We start from the raw sequence: 19,761 nt of genomic DNA, 5'->3' as shown, positions 1-19,761 counted from the left end.
TTTCAAGCTCATACCTAGCATCATCCCAAGCTTGGAATACTGATAAAAGGGCCACATGATCAGAAAATCTGTTTCCAGCAAAATTTCGATGCACATAGCCCAGTCGCTTCCCTTCACTGATGAAAGGCTCTGGAAAGCAGGTGGCAGCAGAGATAGTACAGACAGCATCTCCCACACTGAAACACAGACAGATCACATCTTTTGTCTTTCTTTCTCTTCTTTTTGGGTGAGGAAGACTGGCCCTGAGCTAACATCTCTTGCCCAGCTTCCTCCTTTCTTTCTCTCTCCCCAAAGCCCCAGTACATAGTTATATATCCTATGTCCTTCTAGTTCTTCCACGTGGGATGCCACCACAGCATGGCTTGATGAGCTGTGTGTAGGTCCACACCCAGGATCCCAACCAGTGAACCCTGGGCTGCTGAGGCAGAGCATGAGAACTTAACCACTACATTACTGGGCCAGTCCCCTAGATCACATTCTTGTTCCAGCAGCTCAAGCAGGATTGTCAACTGTGGGTCAGTCTTTATCGGCTATGATCCTGCTTTATCAGCACTGAAATTGGCTTAACAAAGAACTTTACCGCTGCTCTCTCCAAAAGCAGAAAGGGAAAAAATGAGTTCTTATATTAATGGATGAACATTTACCATAAATTATGATCAAAATTTATATTTTTCTTTCCCTATTCTCTTTCCCATCTTACCAAATGTCTTAATTTTCAAAACTTTCTAATAAGATACACCTGTTTTCCTAATGCTACTTCTCGTTCAAGGACAACTACTTAACCTCCTAAGAGGAACTATACTTCTCTTTTGAGAAATCTGTGCTCTTCCCTCAACAAGTTGGGCCTAGTGTTCATCTACTGGTTCATACTTTTTCTCAGTATCTAAAGTATGCCACTTCTCTACTTAAGAATATTTAATTTTTTCTTCTATCTGAGCCCATCCTGTTTTTGTGGGGCGTGGGATAAGATTTGTCAAATTGTTCTACCATTTAACTACCAGCAATAAAACAAACCACTTACTAGAAAATACACCCCATTATCATCATTTTGCCAAGACGAGGCTCAATGGGGAGTTTCGCCAGGATTCGTCCCAGAGGAGTCAACTCATCATTGGCATCTAACGCATCAAGCTCTATGGGGAGATATTTCTTTGTGAGCAGAAACAGTAACAAACAACCCTTTAACCTAGGCAAAGATAAAACATTTCTTTATAGATTAAGGTTACAATCATATACTTAAGTTTTCATTATTTGTCAAGCCAACTGCCAGCATCATGCCCACAGCCAACAATTCTCTTAAAAATAGAAAAAAGCCAAATCCTGGAGCACCTAATAACAAGAAGGTACCAGAATTAGGCCCCGTATGTTGTAAAGCTAAAGACGGTCGATGAGAAGTCTATAAATACAGTAATAACTATAACGGCAGCATAAGTACCTATGTGCTCATAAGTCTCATACTATCTACTGATAATTTTGAGAGAGAAGGAAATGAAATCTGAAGAACAAAAGTCTGAAGTTCATCTAGCAGATGAGTACTAGATTCAAAACTCAAATTCAGATCCCCCAGCTCCAACGCCCTTATTCTTCCTACTGAACTACACTGCTTCCATAGTAAGTGTGACTAGAAAACATAGATAGATCTTCTAAGAGATGAACACAAAATACCATGGGGACCATGAGTAATTCATGTTCTGATCATTATATGTTGGTTAAGGGATGACATCCTGCCTTTTCTCCATTTCTTTCCGAAGTAAGACTCACGTTACCACTTTCTTACCTCATATTGTTCATTTGATAATACTGACCATACTAGTACATAAGGCAACTTTGGAAGCCTTATTATCACAGCCCTGTGGACTGTATCGTCTTCTTGATTCATTTGTTAAGTGTTACATGCCAGGACAAGACAGATGGTATAATTAACATGTGTTAGGTAGGTCTGTATTTGTGGGTACCTCTAAGAGTGTGCTCTGCTTCAATCACAGCATCCAAAGGTGGAGGTTCAATTGCCTTGGCCAGGAATTGGCCAATTGCTCCCAGACGCAGAAGTTTTATGCTCAAAGCAATTTCATGCAATGGTGTTCGGAACATCTCTGGTGTCATGTGGGTTTCCAGTCTAAGAGGAAACAAGCATAAATAACCACTGTCCCCTGTGTACACGTTTGTTTAATAAAATCTTTGCAGAGAAAGAATCAGATAGATATAGTTGCCTATCCTTCATCCTTTTACAATCATCAAAGAACATTTTATATTTACCACAAAGACTCTCTAACTGGTTCAGTATTGGCTTACGACTTTACACTTATAGCTTAATGGCATTTTCAGCTGAATGAAGGAAGATGAAAAAAATTATGCACAATCCTCATTTTCTTACTCCCACCTATGGGTGCTTGAGGTCCTGCCTGATGACAAACATGGGTCAAAAACGGTAGCGAGACCTTCTGTGAGAGATATGGGCTAATACTAACATTTCCCCACTACCCCCCCCCCCTTCCTGGTCCATATAAATTTAGGGCAACTGGAAAGGACCTTACAGATCATCTAACCCTTTACAATTTTAACAAGGAAAGTTATAATAAATTAACATAAACAATGATAATAGCTAACATTTACTGAGCACTTACATGTTAAGTACTGTTTTCAGTATTTTACACTATTAACTCATTTAGTTCTTCAACTAATCCTATGAATGAGGTATTACATTATTTTCCTTTTTCAACTGAAGAAACAGACACAGAAAGATTAAGTAACTTACTCTCATTTTATAGAATGGGGAAATAGGCCCAGAGTGTAAATGTTTAAGGGTATGCAATATATCAGGCACAAGTAGCATTAAAATCCAGGTCTGTACATTTCTAATTCAGACTTATTCCCTACAAATTATTTATGAGGAAGATTCATGGGAACCATTTACAGGTGGTTCCAACACTGCTGGCAGGACTTAGATGAACAGAAATCAGGTTTACATAAATGCATATAGCATATCTATTCCTCACCCTACAGAGAAAAAAACAAAAATCCCTTCTTTAGGTCTATTCATGCCATTACTAATTACCAGGTGGTTTTACTCTAAGACGTTAAGAGTACAGTAGTTGTTTCTTCAGTTCAAGGGACAATCTAACCTTTAAAAAGAACTAGGTATATCTTCCAAATGTTGCAGCCAGTCTCCTGAGTTAACTTCTGATGCTCAAATAAACCCACATTTATAATTACTAGGGAGCCATATGTTACCAGTATAAAAGTACATCAAAACTGTTTTGATTTTTCTTCAGTGCATTATACACATCTGGTCATCTAAATTAGTCTGTCCCACAATTCTTTATCGTGATAAACATACACACACACAAAACCCCAACCTACCTTATCAAGTGGTTAAAGCTAATGCACACCACATGGATCTCTAGAAACACACACCTAAGTACATATCTTAAATCTATAACTCAGAGAGATAAAGATTTTTTAACCAATAGGTCCCATCACAAACACTCCCAAAAAAGACTCTGTAGTATAAATGAAAACAGACAAGGTATTAACAGACTTGGATTTCAGTCCTGGACAAGTCAGCTAGGCTCCTTGAGCTTTAGTTTCCTTATCCAAATAATACCCTCTGTATCTCAGGCACATAAGGAAAATCATACGAGACAGGTGATGTGCTAACAGGGAAAAAAAGAAACATTCTATATATATATAAGTACTATTATTTTAATGTAATTTGAGAAAGCTAACCACTCTATAAACATCAGTAATCCCAACGTGATAAAGCTATGTGGAGCCAAAATAATGTCCAGATAGCCTCCTTTAAAAGGTTATTAGTAAACCAATATTGAACATGCCACCATGAACTATTTCTGATTTCTTTTCATTCTTACCACAATCTCATTATCCAAGATGTTTCCTCCAATATACTTAACTGGTGGCAATTATGCACTGAGTTCATTAAGTTCATAGCAGGGCGGGGGTGGGGTGGGGTGTGGATATGTAAAGGGTTAAAAAAAAAAAATCTTTCTTCAAGAAAAAACCTTTACTCATGAACTAGCCTCACCTTTCAAAGCGGGCTCGGCTACAGAGGTGGAAACAGAATCCAGGCCGCACACGGCCAGCTCGTCCTTTCCGCTGCTCAAGGTTTGTTTTAGATGCCCATACTGTAGCATAGTTGGTCATATTGTTGTGAGCAGTGAACAGCTTCACTTTCTGCCTAAATAGGAAAGGGTGGTTAATTCTAAGACTCATATGTACTACCAATACATAACTATTATATTTCCAGTAAGTGGTAGATGCTCTCCAGATAGCTATGCTTACTTGTGATGTCTATTTGTGAACAGCACCAATAAGAATTTGACTCCATACTCTCCTAGCTATCAACCTACTAAAAGGCAATAATGCACACGTGCCACTTACTAACTTGATGGATGATCTTGCCCATGTTACTAACCTTTCTGTCCCTCATTTTCCTCATCGGAAAATGAGTATAACACTATTACCTTTCTCATAGGGTTTTTATGCATAAACTTTAAGTGAATTAATGAATGTAAAGCTTTTACACAGAATCTGGCACATATATGCAAGTAACTGATAACTATGCAGGCCAACTCTATCCCAAAGTTTAGCTTAACTTTTAAGGTATCTATGATCTAAAGATTATGCACTAAACCAGAATACGTGGCAATTCTGATGATATCACCAAGCAGTGCATGTGTGGTCCTTTTGAACCTCTGTGCAATCTCAGAATCCTTCAATGTTACAGACAGGCAGCTAGCCCTAAACAATTGGGATTGGCACAAAAGAGCCACACCCTAAAGTGGGCACTGGCAAATCTGTTTCAACTGCCAGCAACGGCTGAGGGACTATACAGAGAACACATGGGACATCAGAACACATGGGACACAGGGGACATTTGTCTTTTTTTGTCCCCTCCATATATCGATTACCACATATTACTTACCTATACATAATGCCTCCCTGTGTATTTCTCAGGCTCATCTCATATCAAATATGAAGTCTTTTAATTCTTAAATGAGTGACCTACAGGTAGGATACTTGTCCTGAGCTAAATATTGGTCATCTTTATACATGCTATTGTATGGCAGTGGTCAAGGGAAACACCCAAGGCAAAATGAGCAAAACACCAGCAGAAGAGCAGTGGGAAGTAGCCAGAAGTTAGAGTTAAGCTTTGTCACTTTTTACCATGATAAGTGATTTGTGATGATCGATACCAAGAATTATCAATTAGCCTATTACCCAGGAAATACAGATGCACAGTAATTTTGATGATAAAAATAAGGTGTTTCTGATTCTCTTAACTGATATTAGATATTACATGGGACATTCTGAAGATTTATTCTAGGCAAACAGGTTCCTTGGGAACTTACTTGCAGGAGTCAATGACATAAACAACATCATTTATAGTAATGCTTGTCTCAGCAATATTTGTGGACAAAATAACCTGTGAAGAGACATTAAGAAAAATTACACTTCAGAAAATATTTTCCTGTTATGTACTTGAAAAGACTGATTTGCTTGTGTAACAGCTAACACGGAGAATTACAGAAGTCTTTAAAAAAATCACTGGATAATGAAAAATCTGCTAAGCTCAGGAAGAAAAGACCCTTTCTTCCTCAATTTATATGGATTACAATTTTTTGGATAGTTCTTTGAAGGCACATAACATTTGTTTGATATCTATGTCACTTCCAACCCCAAAACTTAATGTTTATCATTTACCTTGGTTACTCCAGCTGGTACCGGATCAAACACTTTGCGCTGTTCCTCTCGAGGAATCTGAGAATGCAGAGGTAGAATCTGATACCTATGGCTTCCTATAACAATACAAAAAGGTTAAGGTCTAAAACTAGGAGCCTAGTTTAAAACTGCTCTACATTATGCATCTTTTTATTCAAAAACTGACACAACACTAAATTCTGTTTTCACATTTTGGCTACAGCACAAGCAAAAATACTCATTTTTCTCTCTCAAATATGTGAGAATTCAAAGACTCACCAAAATGCGGATTCATTTCCAAATGCTTCTGCATAGTATAAATCAAATTCCAGCCAGGCAGAAAAACCAACACAGCTCCAGGAACATTAAGGGTCTCAATGTACTTAAGTAGAGCCTCAATGAGTTCAAAAGGAGTTTCCTTTTCATTCAATTGAGCCATGCTCATCTTTGTTTCTGGACCGTATTCATCACCACAGATCAGGTTGCAATTTGCCTACAAAAAATAGGGAGATATATTCTGGACTGTCTCAATTACTACAGCTCATGAGGTAACATTCAAATGACACCCAATGTCCTTATTAATTCTGATAAGTCACATCTAGCATATAGTAATTTAATTTCCAAAAATGTAGAACCTACTGGTTGACATACCAAATTTTTCTACTGAGTAATATTTCCCATAGAACATGACTAAAATTCAAGCACAAACTCTTAAATTTGCCTCTGAAACTTCTAATGGCTCCTTCTACCAAGAATATTTAACTCTTGGGACTAAAAACTCTCGGTTTTTCAAAAATACTTTCCTTACTGATTAATGAACTGTTCCTAGGATCCTCTCTGTGTATCAATCCCTATATAATTACTTCATCTATACACAATGCCTTCCTGTGTGATTTCCAGGCTCATCTCATGCCAAATATTAAGTCCTTTAATTCTTAGACAAGTGTCCTGCAGGCAGGGTATTTGATCATTTCCACCTATTTCTGAAATAATGTGGTATTTTCCAAAAAGTCTGCCTTAGAATCAATGATAAACCAAGCCTTCAGTAATAACAAACAAAGCTGTTAAAATTGGTCTTCTTTTCCTCTGATAAGCTTTCTATTTGCTATTTGTTTACATCCTTGAGGTCTTCTGATTAAAAATACCCAATCCCAGGTTGTTTTCTATCAAATTCTGCATTGCTGGCTGTCTTACACTATTCATTCTGTTCAAATTTCCAGCTCCAAGATGCATTTTTATATTATCCTGGGTCCAATTCTCAAGCACTACAGAGTAACTGTCGCTTTTCTTTACTGTTTCTTCTTAGGAACCCCCTCCTTACGCTCTAGTTTAAAACTCTCTCCATCTGATAATGTCATCACCATACAGTCTCTCTAATCTACAGTTGCTGCTTCTTCAACTTTACCGTACACATGGATCATCTGGATTATCTTATTGAAATGTAGATTCTGATTTAGTAGGACTGGGGTGGGGCACAAGACTGCCTTTTACCTGTTTCCCAGGTGCTTCGGCCCATGGAAAACTGAGTAGCCAAAGCCTTATAAAATGGAGTTATCTCTAGCTGCATGGGGCCTTTAACCATCTTACCCTTTCCTCTTCTTTTGTTTTGATCTTCATGCCAGAGATGATTTAACTCAGAGTATGAAAAGAGCTTGTCATTGAATGTGGAACTCTTTGGAGTGAAATGAGTCAATTCAAAGACAGACATTGTAGTCAGTTTTTTAAAAAGTTTTTTTTTTTTTTGAGGAAGACTCGCCCTGAGCTTACATCCGTGTCCATCTCCCTCCACTTTATATGTGGGACGCCTACCACAGCATGGCTTGCTAAGCGGTGCCATGCCCACGAACTGGCAAACCCTGGGCCGCTGAAACAGAACGTGCAAACTTAACCGCTGTGCCACCAGGCCAGCCCCATTAAAAAGTTTTTTATAATGCTAACTCATTGTATGTTTTTAACTAAAATCATTCTCTTCCCTACAATCATTTGCCCAAAATCAAAGTTCTTCATGAAATTCACTTACATCATCATCCTCACCACCATCCTCCTCCTTATCCTTCTTCTTCTTGTCCTTTGGTGGAGGAACAAAGTGGGTCATCTGAATACAGTCTTCCAAAAAATATTCTGCCAGGACAATCCAGTTAGGTAAGTACTACCAACTTTCAGAATGCAGCAGTCTGTAAAACTCATTTTCGAACTCCTAATACAAAATTACCTTAATACCCTTCAATCTGATTCTTCAAAACTGCCAACAAATTCTAGTGGCAATAGCCTCTTTTCCCAATCAAACTCAGTGTTCCCACTTCTTGGACCTTGGAGGACGGTGAGGTATCTTATTACACGTTCCTACAAAGCCAGTCAGGCTATCCTCTATATACAATATTCAGTCAAGGAGTTCACGGAATGCCTATTGTGCATGTGCACTACGTTGTACATTCCCACGGTGGGGGAGGTACATGTACAAAGAAGTAATGTCAATACAGTAACATACCACAGTCCATCCTTCCTCTACCAGAATGTACACATAAAATGGGTTCCTTTTAGTTACTACTCTGAAGAAGGACCTCAATGCAAAGGTTGGAACATCTGGCTGATCAATTATGCTCCTGAGGTTGTCTGATGGGCCCAGATGTGTCCCATAATCTAAACATTTCACCTCTGTACCCTAAGTGCCCCAAAGTGCCATTCTCATCACAATACATCAAGGGTACATACTATCAACGTGACTCATCACTGATGATGTTAAACTTCCTTACCTGAGGACTGTAGTGTCTGTCAAGTTACTCCACCGTTAAGTTACTCTCAGTTCCCCCATCAATCTTCTACTCTTTGGAAGCAAGTCATTAAGCACAGTACACTCAATGGATAGGGAGTTAAGCTTCACATTTTTTGAGGGAGAGGGAGAGTATCCATATAAGTTTTTTGGAATTCTTCCATATGAGAGGTTTGTCTTTATTACCTATTTATTTCTTCAACCATCATATAGATCCATAGGTATTTATATTTTATACTTAGGGTTATAATCCAGCACTATGTTATTTTGGTTTTTTGCTCAAATTATTCCAGCTTTGACCATTAACAGCTTTCAGGTTGGCTCTTCTGTCCCCTTTGTTCCCATTATTGTGTGCTGTTTTAAAGCACTTTCTTACTTTCAGGCACTGCAAGATGCTCCAGGTTCATCTTGTATAGTCACTGCTTCAGCCTTAGAATCACCCATTTCTCCAAGGACAACTGGTTCCTTTAATTGGAGACCGTATTGGAAATAAGATCTGGATGTTGGGCATGTTCCCTACTACTGGGATGTCACTGCTTCTAGGCCTACTCAGCAGACAGAGCTAGGAAATATGTATGTATACTAACCCATGTATCCACACACATCTATAATTACTTCTGTACCTATCCATTTGTATCTAAACACAAATTCTCACTGACGTCTCCAACTATAATCCAGTACCACATGGTTCCTTCAAGCCTTCCCTCCTTTCTTGTAACCTCTCACTCCAAAGATAAACCTGGTTCCCACCACCTAACATCCATTTACTTATTTTTTCAATCCCAGTATACACGTAAAGCAGTTTTAGAATTGTTAACCTGTACCCTCGTAAGATACAACTGCATTGGCTTCTCAGAGCTACCCTTACTTTCGAATTTCAAAAATCAGAACCCTTATGTACCTACTCATCATTTCATATCTGCACTGCAAATTTTTCAGCTTATTTTCAAGCCCTCAATTAGACTATTTTTTAATTTTTTGCTGAGGATGATCTGCCCTCAGCTAACACCCACTGCCAATCTTCCTTTTTATTTGTATGTGAGCCACCACCTCAGCAAAGCCACTGACAGACAAGCAGCGTAGCTCTGTTCTTGGGAACTGAACCCTGGCCACCAAAGCACTGTGTGCTGAACTTAACCACTAGCCCACCACGGCTGGCCCTGTAATACATTTTTTTAACCAAGCTACTACATGACTTTCCTAGAAGATGGTGATGATAAAACTTCTAAAGGAAGTAAAGAAGCTCTTAGCTACTCAGAAATACTTGACCTTGAAACACTACTTAATCTCATTTCAAAATCTGCTTGCTCTGGCTCTAAGAATGATTCTCTTGTTAAGTCGGCCCTGGCTGCGTGAACTTTTAACAGTATTTCCCATGAAGTCTATAGGCCATATTGATTCACACTTGACTGTATATAATTTTAAAAGTTAAGTTTGGCTCTAAGTAAAGGCCAGGAAGTTTACTGGATATGCAAATTCCTCAAGCAGTGAATGAAACTTGTTCTCCTCCTCAGATTGTACTCACTGCTGCTCAACTAAAATCCCAAGATACTACGATGCATCTAATAGTCCAATGTGGCCAGTATTTTAAATATCCTTTAGACTACTACTCCAATCTCCAGAATTAAGAAAATCCAAACACTACTGCACAAAAGATGTTCGCCCTCCCACCTGACTCCCACAATACTTACCTTGAACTGGGTAAGTCCTCCCAAAAACTTCAATGATAGGGCAATTGAAGAAATATTCACAGAACATGCTGGTATCAATAGTAGCAGACATAAGAACAATGCGAACTTCAGGATAAGCCTGAACCACATCACGCAACACTACCAAAAGGAAGTCAGTCTATTAAAACACAAACACAAATGAAACAAAAATTGCATAGTAAGTCTGTGCTAATGAGAGACCTAAAGGATTTCTTGTGCTATACAGCCACAAGACATCAGTGAAACTCGGTTTCTTAGGTGGCTTGTAGAAGTGTTAAGATAAAGGGTTACAATGGGATGCAGTTAACGGTATTTTTAAGAACACCTGTAGTCTAACAGCTGTTGGGATTAGAAATGAGTGCTATGTGGGTATGGGAAGGGAAGAGAAACAAACACTAACGAGAGCAAAGAATTCACCTAAGACTTTTCAAGGAAATTTATGTAGGCACAAACTTTAACTAGAGAAAAGGGGAAAGCCACGATGAGCCAAAAATCAGTTATCCAATCACCTGTAAAGTTAATCTTAAAAATACTGAAAAGGTCATATTTGGTTCAATCAAACAAAATAATGGCCAAGACATTTGTTATTTAATAACGCAAAGTATCCTTTAGCCCACCTAACAACACAGAAGCTAAAACTCTGATAAAACTTTTCTCTGGCTGTGTAGTCCTCTCGCCCATCACTCTGCCTCCTTCAATTAAAGAAAATCACCATCTTGAATCTTTTATTATTCCTTTCCATAACTTTCCTCTCATGTATACAGATACCTAAAATATATATATATATAAACATATGTAGAAATATGTTTTTAAATTTACCTATTCTTAACTTTACAGGAACATGATATTTTATATAATCTTTTGGGATTTCCTTTTCTACATACTATAGTACTGCTAAGATTCATCCCTAAGTGTTACTACAGTTATTCTGATGACTGTTTAATACTCCAATGTGTGAATATAACAATTAATTCACCAGTCGGTATCTGGTGGTACCTACTCAAGGTATCTGAGTTGTTTCCAGGATTTTATTATTGTGAACATTTGCCACTATGAACATTTTGTTCATGTCTTCTGCTCGACATATGTAAGCTTCTATAGCTAAGTGTGGATATGGAACTATAAAGTTAAAGGGTGTGTAAATGTTGAACTTCAGGAGACAATGCTGAACTATTCGCCTAAGTGGTTCCATCAATTCACATACCACCATGAGCAGTGGATAAGAGATCCTGCTAATCCTCATATTCTCTAACACTTGGCATCACCACTTAAATTTTATTAGTCAAATTGATATAAAGTAGTAAGTACTTTATTATAGTCTTGATCTAAACTTTCCTATTCACCAATGTGACTGAACACCACCTCATGTTTATTAGCTAAACATGTGCTTTCTTTTGTAAAATGTCTGTTTGTATTTTTTGCTTATTTTCTATTGAGTCGTCTGTACTTTTCTTACTGATTTGTAGGTGGTGTTTACATATTTCTATATTAAAATTTTGTTGGCTACATTAGAATCTTCTAGCTTGCGGTGTACCTTAAATTATCTTTTGAATGAACAACTAATTTTAATATAGACAAATACATCAGTCTTTTATTTCATGTTTAGTGTATTTCACATTTTAAGAAATCCTTCCAGAAGATCTAGAACTATGTTACCTAGTACAGTGGCCACTGGCCACACGTGGCTGAGGATATGAAATGTGCTTAATCTGAGTTGAAATGTGCTGTAAGCATAAAATACACATATTTTGAAGACTTAAGATCAAAAAGTGTGTAAAATATCTCAATATATTTTTTTATATTGACTACATGTAGAAAATATGTAGATATACTGAGCTTATTTCACCTGTTTCATCTTAAAATACGTAACTAGAAAATTAAAAATTACTTATGTGGCTCAGAGTATATTTCTATCAGATAGTGCTGTTTAGATGTTTACTTGAATAGATTTTTCTATTCAAGAGTTAAAATTGCCTTGGCATTTAAATCCTTAATCTATCTGGAGTTGATTTCCGTGTTTGGTTACGAAGTAAGGATCCAATTTCAACTATCTCCTTATGGATGACCATGTTTCTAGCTCCATTTATTAAATAGCCCACTCCCTTTTCCACTGATCTGATATGCCATCACTCTTAGACCAAAGCTGCATACAACACACAATCTGTTTCTACACTCTGTATTATTCCACTGGTCAAACTGTCAATCCACATACTATACTACCTTAATTATTATAGCTTCAAATTAAGTCTTCATATCTGTAAAGCAAGACCTTCCATTCTGCTCTTATTCAGAAGTCCTGGTTATATTTTGCCATACATCTTACCCATAAGTATTTATAATCAGCCTATTAAATTCTGTGAAAAATCCGGCTGAGAATTTGATTAGAATTGCATTCAAACTGTGGATCAACTTGGGGACAACTGACATCCATATAATATTCAGTCCTCCTAGCCAAGAACATGATCTGGTCTTTTTTAATGTTCTGTAATAAAGTTTTATTTTTCTTATAGGGATCATGCATGTCTTTTTGCTGGATTTATTCTTAGGTACTTGACATACTGACTACTGCAATGGTATCTTTTTAGTTGTTTTCTAGCTGTTCGTTTATAATATATATAATGCAACTGAATTCTGTGTATTAATCTTCTATTCAGCCACATTGTTAAATTTTCCTATTCTCCCACTGTTTAAAATAATTGGTCTGTTAAGTTCCTTTGGGTGTTCCCCATAAAGTGACAAATTTAGCTAAGGTTCATCTGAAAGAGAACATAAAAAGTTTCTGCAAAGGCATTTTTCACTGTGAATGGTATATTAGTATAGACCTGACAGTCTTTCCAGGAAAGTTGACCAAAACCACTTAATTTTTCTTACGAAAACTGCAATGATAATCCATTATGTTTTCAGTATGATTTGGAATAATTTAAACTTTAAGAATACTGGTATGTTACCATGCTAGTTAGACAATATTGAATAATTTTAACTAATTAGAAAAAAAAAACCTATAAAGAGTTCAAGCGATTTTGAATGACAAAAACAGCAAAAATTTTAGCCTCAATGACAAAAATTAGCAAAAATTTCTGATTTAAAAAGCCATCTGATAAACCATCCAAACTTTCTTACTTCCTTTAGCTCAATCATAAAGGTCAAAGTTTTGGCAAAACTAAAGATGATTAACAACAATGGCTGTAAAAGTATTTTCTAAAGAGGAGGCCTTCCGATGAATGTTTTGCGGAATAGGAGTCTGGTGACAGTTTGAATGACATACTGTCCCCATCCAATAACACCTGTTTGGATATGTAAAATAGTGGTATAAAAGCAAGTCATTGCTTTATAGTATCAATTTTTGAATTATACAATTATATAATAAGTTAATTCTATACAAGTTCTGCCAAGGACCAGAAGAAGAAAGGGGATGAAATTCTAGTTTTTTCCTAATTCTGGCAGGATTATCATTAACATCTAAAAAAGATAAGAGCTGTAAACATCCAAGACGACATTATTAATTATATTAAATTTTAAAATTATAAAATCTCCAATTCAAAGAAAAACTGATTATTAAAATTCCATTATCTATTCATAGTCATAAACATTAGTTCAGTTGCTGAATTATGCTAGTTCTTACTGAGCACTGCTATTATACTTTTTCTTTAAAGACTGGCACCTGAGCTAACATGTTGCCAATCTTCTTCTTTTTTTTCTTATTCTTCTCCCCAAAGCCCCCCAGTACATAGTTGTATATTCTAGTTGCGAGTGCCTCTGGTTGTGCTATATGGAATGCTGTCTCAGCATGACCTCATGAGAGGTGCCACGTCTGTACCCACAATCTGAACTCATGAAACCCTGGGCCACCGAAGCGAAGCATGCAAACTTAACCACTCAGCCACAGGGTTGGTCCCTATACTTACTAATCGCTTTTAGAATTGTGTGAGTTTAATAAAGGAAAAACAGGCTTAATGGCCTTGCTAAAAAAAAGGTGTCCAACATCTTAGGTGACTGAAGTTCATAGTTTTGATAGAAAACGCAAGCATGGGGGCTGGCCCCGTGGCCGAGTGGTTAAGTTCGCGCGCTCCGCTGCAGGCGGCCCAGTGTTTCGTCGGTTCGAATCCTGGGCGCGGACATGGCACTGCTCGTCAGACCACGCTGAGGCAGCGTCCCACATGCCACAACTAGAGGAACCCACAACGAAGAATACGCAACTATGTACCGGGGGCTTTGGGGAGAAAAAGGAAAAAAAAAATAAATAAAATCTTTAAAAAAAAATAAAAAAAAAAAAAAAAAAAAAAATCATCATTCTCCTCTTAAAAAAAAAAAAAAAAAAAAAAAAAAAGAAAACGCAAGCATGAAGAAAAGGGAAATAAAACAAAGACTCTACTTTGATTTCTCTTTGTACAGAATATTAGGATCAGTATCTTACTATAACGCTCAAGTTACTCACATTTATGTCTCTTTCGTGTATTTCATCTACAATTACATGACTGATTCCTCGAATGCCTGCTTCTAATTTTCTTAGGAGCACACCTTGAAAAGAAAAACAACTGGAGATGAGTTTCTATTTTGATTAAAGTAGGGGGGCATAGAAAAGTGCAAAGAAACAAATTCTAGACAACTATGCTTCAACTAATATAACCCCAAGCATCAATTTAGGAAAGAAATAATCACTTGTATATTTAAATTATTAAAAAGGCTTTAGTGTACTCTGAAACACATTTGTTTAATGAACACATTTGTCTATTCAAAGACAGAACTCTAGTAACGTATTTCATTTTCTCTGAGCTATATCCACCAGCAGGTACATACTATCCATGAAGGAAAAAACTGCCAAAAGTTCTACTTAAGAATCCTGCGATTGGCTCCTGGATTTCCAGCCATTTTGTGTTGCTACCGAGTGTTCTTCACAAACAATACAATACAAAACACAAATGAAACACTAAAATAAAACTCATTACTGACCTACGGTACAAAACATTATACTGGCATGAGGGCGAGGAAGTACAGACTCAAATCGAACACTATAGCCACAGCTTTTTCCGGGCTCTTCTCCTCTCTCATATGCAACTCGCTCGGCCACAGAAACCGCACTGATTCTCCTGGGCTGAGACAAGGAAAAAGAAAACTGATATAAAAGCTACAAAATTGCAGTTACATTTGTTTATTAGAATTATTAAATTATTGTAGTAAATCTGTCCCAGTAAACAACAGAACCAATAGTAATGTTATCCTTAGGAAGCTCCAAATCTTATTAAAGAAAAAAATCAGGACAAAAAATGTTACCAGTTAATTCTATGGCAGACACTCAAAAAATGCTGTTTTTCATTTTGTATATAAAATGACTCCAAGGTTTTTATAGAAAATCAAATTTCTCCACCATTGGCCCAAACTCTTAATGATATGCAGAGTGATTTTCCAGTAGGGAAGGGGGCAGAGCGTGCATGTAACTTTTCTTGTAACTGCCTACCACAGTGAAGGCATACGTTTAGAAAATTACTTAACTGAGATATATGGGTATTAGGAAGGTGAACAATCTTCTATGCCAAATCTACTGCAGCCACCTTTCATTCACTTATTAACTCACAAGGTAAGCATTCATTGCATATTTGCAACAGGTGCCACAGAAGGTGCAAGAGAGAGGAAACTGAATGAAATCACTCCTGTCTTTGATGAGCTTACATATCAAGAAAAACTGTATACTACTGTTTCCAGCAACAAATATGCTGAACCCTAAAGGGAATGCTACAGGTTAATGTTTTAAGCTTTGGGCCTTCATTTTTCTGAAAACTGTTCCTTAGGGTTCCTTATCTTCTAAGTACACAAAACAATATTTACTTCGTGGATACTACGCCTATTACGATGCCCTAAAGGTACAGCTATGGAGGGACATACAGATTTATAAAGACCAGATGCTTCTAAGTTGTTTTGGAGTTTATTGTGTGAAAAAGTTCCTAATGTCAGGTTGTATTTTAGTTCCTTGCTTGAGAAAACTTTCTGAGTTTCATATTTAGCTCAGTACCTACATGATGACATTCCAAGTTACGACAAGACTATTTAGGAAATCAGAGGCTAACACAATCTTAAAAAAAACCAAAAAACCAAAAACCCAATAACTTCACTATAGCTATCAATATCCTTTGAATTAACACAAAATACAATTTATTAATTTCTATATCCCTAATACAAGGGTCCCTTAGGATATGGGGTTAGTAACAAATACAGGTAAGTGTACAATCAGCTAGTTCGTATTTATTCTGTCCACAAAAATAAGGGATTAAAAGATGCCTTCTTGAACATACTGTGTTGAATTTTCCTGACCTCGTATTTTGTCTGGTTTATGTGCCTTGACTTGCTGAACTAGGCTAGCTTTTATTGACCACTCTGATAAGTACTCTGCACCTCACCAGCCCTCAGTAATAGTGTCACACGAAGGACTGAACTCTGTCTGTCCATCAAGAGAGTTCTGCTCATAGCCATGCGAGGGAATGTAAGAATGATATTTCACTAGAGATATAAAATACAAAGTTTTCTGGATCCTTTAAAGAAGTTCTTTGCATTCTATAAACAGGTAAATGCTCAATACTACTTTCTCTACTTTTGTTTTTCCTACAGTTTTCAACATGTCTACTAAATAACTGGCTTCTAGAAGAACTTGAAATTCACTAGGAAATTTGACTCTCCTGAGGTGTAACCATAACGCTACTGGGAATTCAGGGGTTGCTTTTATCACCTTGAAACAACCATCTTCAGACACCCTACTGACCAAATTTCCTTGAGTATGAACAGAAAACATCAATATCAAGACTCAACAACAAAGAAACAAATGACCCTACAATCTCCTCCTCATATTTTATATGCTTCTCTGACTTAGCAGCTTCTAGTTTCCTCAACGGCCCTGTCTGTAAAACGAAAATATTTAAAATACATTCTAAAGAGAAGCACTTCTTTTATTTACAACTGACTCGACTGGAAATCTGTGTGATTTTTCCTGAGGGCAGTATGGCAAAGTGCAAAAAAGTGAAAATACGCACACCCTTTGATCCGATAATCCTACATCTAGGAATTTATTCCAATGAAATAATCAAACAAGTGTATAAAGATCTATGCGCAAGTACGTTCATCACAGCATATGTAATACCAAAATATTAGGAAGAATCTTTAAAAATCTTCCATCATTTAAGAATAAGGGTATAAGCATAAAATGGAAAATTATAAAGTCATTAAATAATTACGCTGTTGCTCTAACGCCACAACGTTTACATAACAGGGACAGGTTAAGATGGTGTACATGCAGCTTGTATACAATAAAGTCTGAAAGGATAAAGACTAAAAGTAAAATGATTTCTTCTGGATGGTGGGATCTTGAGTGGGCTTTCGTTTCTTTTAAAATTTACTCTATTGGCTAATTTTTTCCCAAGGCGTATGTACTATGCTCAGAAAAAAGGCAATTAAAAAGTAATCTAATCCTTATGATAATTCTTAGCTCATTATAAAGACTGGCAGGATAGGCATTTTGTGTGGGAGAACACTGCTTAATCTAAGACTACTAATGAATGTTTCAACACTTCCCAGACTGGATGCCACTTGACAGCCTATGAAGAAGCTGATCTTCGTATCCCTTGAATAATTTACCCCTTTTCCCTTGATCTCCTGTGCTTCCATAATTGTTTTACATACCGTCCCACAGTGAATAAATACAAAGCAAGGCTCACCGATAAAACATCTATCAGTACCTGTAGAGCCACCTTTTCACATACGGCTTAAGTAGCCTACAGGTATTTCCACCTCTCAAACTGCAGCCACACCAGATACACACCTTTGTAAGTTGGCTCGCTACTTACCTGAGTGACTACAATATTACACTCTGCTGCTCGGTCATTCTGGATAAAGTCATCTAGAATAAACTGGGGAACTTGTGTGGTTTTACCACATCCAGTAGCACCTCGGATGATGACAACTGAATTTTGACTAATCGCTTCCAGGATTTCACTTTCAAATTTCTTCACAGGCAGTAACTCCCTCTCCTGTAAGATCTATATTAGAAAATTTACACCTCAGTCAGATTTCTACCAATATACACATTAGAAGTAACTGTCTTTTTTTTTTTTTTTTAAAGATTTTACTTTTACTTGTTCTCCCTAAGCTCCCCAATACATAGTCTGTCCGCACCCCAGGATTCGAACCAGCAAAACCCTGGCCCACCGAAGCAGAGCGTGCGAACTTAACCACTCGGCCACAGGACCGGCCCCCAAAGTAACTGTCTTAACGTTAAAAAAATGTGCTGTCTCTGCAAAAACGTATTCCTTCCCACTGGCTTAGTACTCAAAATATACTTTCTCATAAAAGTATGTATTTCTATCTCTAATAGAACTGCCTCTTTTTTACTAAATTTCTGAAGAATCTATCTTGCGGCCTTGTCCACACCCTTATTTTCCTCCTTTCTCCTTGAACATTCCATATACATTCCCTTTCTTCTAACATTTCAACATTGCTTTATTCATAAAATAGTGAAAAACACCAAAAACAAAAAAAGAGCATTACTCCAAATCTTTCCACTCATATTAACTAAAACTCACAGGCGCTTAACTGACAACAACTACCCTCAGAGGAAACTAGGATTAGAAGTTTAGAAAATATCTTTGATCTTCCTTCCTAGAAAGGGCAAAATACATTCTTCACGTTCCTTTTGCCCACACTTAGAAAGTTCTGAGGCTCTGGGCACCATATGTCTAAATACTTCACAGACTTACTGCTTGCAAATCATGATCCTGTTCCAGCTGGTACATTAATTCATTCTTGAGGTCCATGCTTATTTGTTCTGGAGTAGCCTGTAAAATGGGAAGGCAACAGTCAAACAAAAGCACATAACTCTGCCTCAAACTGAAGTTATTTTTTATCTAGACATCCTTTTGAAGTACATGCAAGAGTAAAACACAAGAGTCTGATCTCAAAAACAATGCTGTACTTACATAAGCCAGGGGCCCCTCATCAATGTTGCTACTAGTCCATGGATTCCAGTTGGATTGTGGAGGTGACCAAGGAACCACACCCATTTGGTTTTGTCGCTGAGACGGCTCAAAGTGAGCCAATTTGCCAAGGTTGAGTACAACAGGCACAGAAGGATCATCAGGCTATTGAAAAATAAGAAAAACAGAAAAAGCAATACCAGTTGCTTATCTGACTAGAAAGTTCTATATAAAAGTGAAATAAATAGCTGTATGCTTACCGGGGGAATGATCTCAAGATTTAGCTCTTGAATGATGTTTTGCAGCTGATGCTCTAAATCCTGAGAGAGGTTAACTTTGTAAGGCTCCACCTAGAGAGAAAGTATGGTCATGAAAATCATGTAACACACACATGTGCACTACTCACATCTACTATGGCAGGGTTAAACATACGCAGTCAGCCCTAGGTCTACACTATTCCTAAAGCCAATGAGTCAGTTCCCTTTCGTGAAAGAATTACTTCACCAATTATTTACTTGTTACCCACTATGAACACAAAATTACGCCATTTCCATGTCTTGAGGTAAGACTACTAAAACTATAAACTAAACTTGAGCCAAATACTTGAATC

At 37.2% G+C, this 19,761-nt stretch overlaps 1 protein-coding gene across 3 annotated transcripts in view; it reads right to left on the bottom strand.

Annotated features, from left to right (window-relative positions):
- Positions 1–19,761, bottom strand: part of DHX9 (DExH-box helicase 9) — a 48,346-nt gene that overhangs the window by 7,060 nt on the left and 21,525 nt on the right. For all 3 annotated transcript variants that reach the window (XM_008521737.2, XM_070591096.1, XM_008521745.2), the window contains 15 exons: positions 19,412–19,501; positions 19,155–19,316; positions 18,936–19,013; positions 18,027–18,218; positions 15,148–15,289; positions 14,633–14,715; positions 10,180–10,336; positions 7,739–7,839; positions 5,998–6,211; positions 5,722–5,816; positions 5,370–5,443; positions 4,043–4,195; positions 1,956–2,116; positions 1,022–1,133; positions 15–176 (listed from right to left, as the gene is read on the bottom strand). In XM_008521737.2, the coding sequence (XP_008519959.1) occupies positions 15–176; positions 1,022–1,133; positions 1,956–2,116; positions 4,043–4,195; positions 5,370–5,443; positions 5,722–5,816; positions 5,998–6,211; positions 7,739–7,839; positions 10,180–10,336; positions 14,633–14,715; positions 15,148–15,289; positions 18,027–18,218; positions 18,936–19,013; positions 19,155–19,316; positions 19,412–19,501 (1,976 nt within the window). The remainder of the gene's footprint in view (positions 1–14; positions 177–1,021; positions 1,134–1,955; positions 2,117–4,042; positions 4,196–5,369; positions 5,444–5,721; positions 5,817–5,997; positions 6,212–7,738; positions 7,840–10,179; positions 10,337–14,632; positions 14,716–15,147; positions 15,290–18,026; positions 18,219–18,935; positions 19,014–19,154; positions 19,317–19,411; positions 19,502–19,761) is intronic.

This window comes from Equus przewalskii, chromosome 23 (genome assembly GCF_037783145.1).
Source record: "Equus przewalskii isolate Varuska chromosome 23, EquPr2, whole genome shotgun sequence".
In the NCBI taxonomy this organism is placed as follows: Eukaryota; Metazoa; Chordata; class Mammalia; order Perissodactyla; family Equidae; genus Equus; species Equus przewalskii.
The sequence above is the reverse complement of the archived record's forward strand: the minus strand, read 5'-3'. Positions and strand labels throughout refer to the sequence as shown.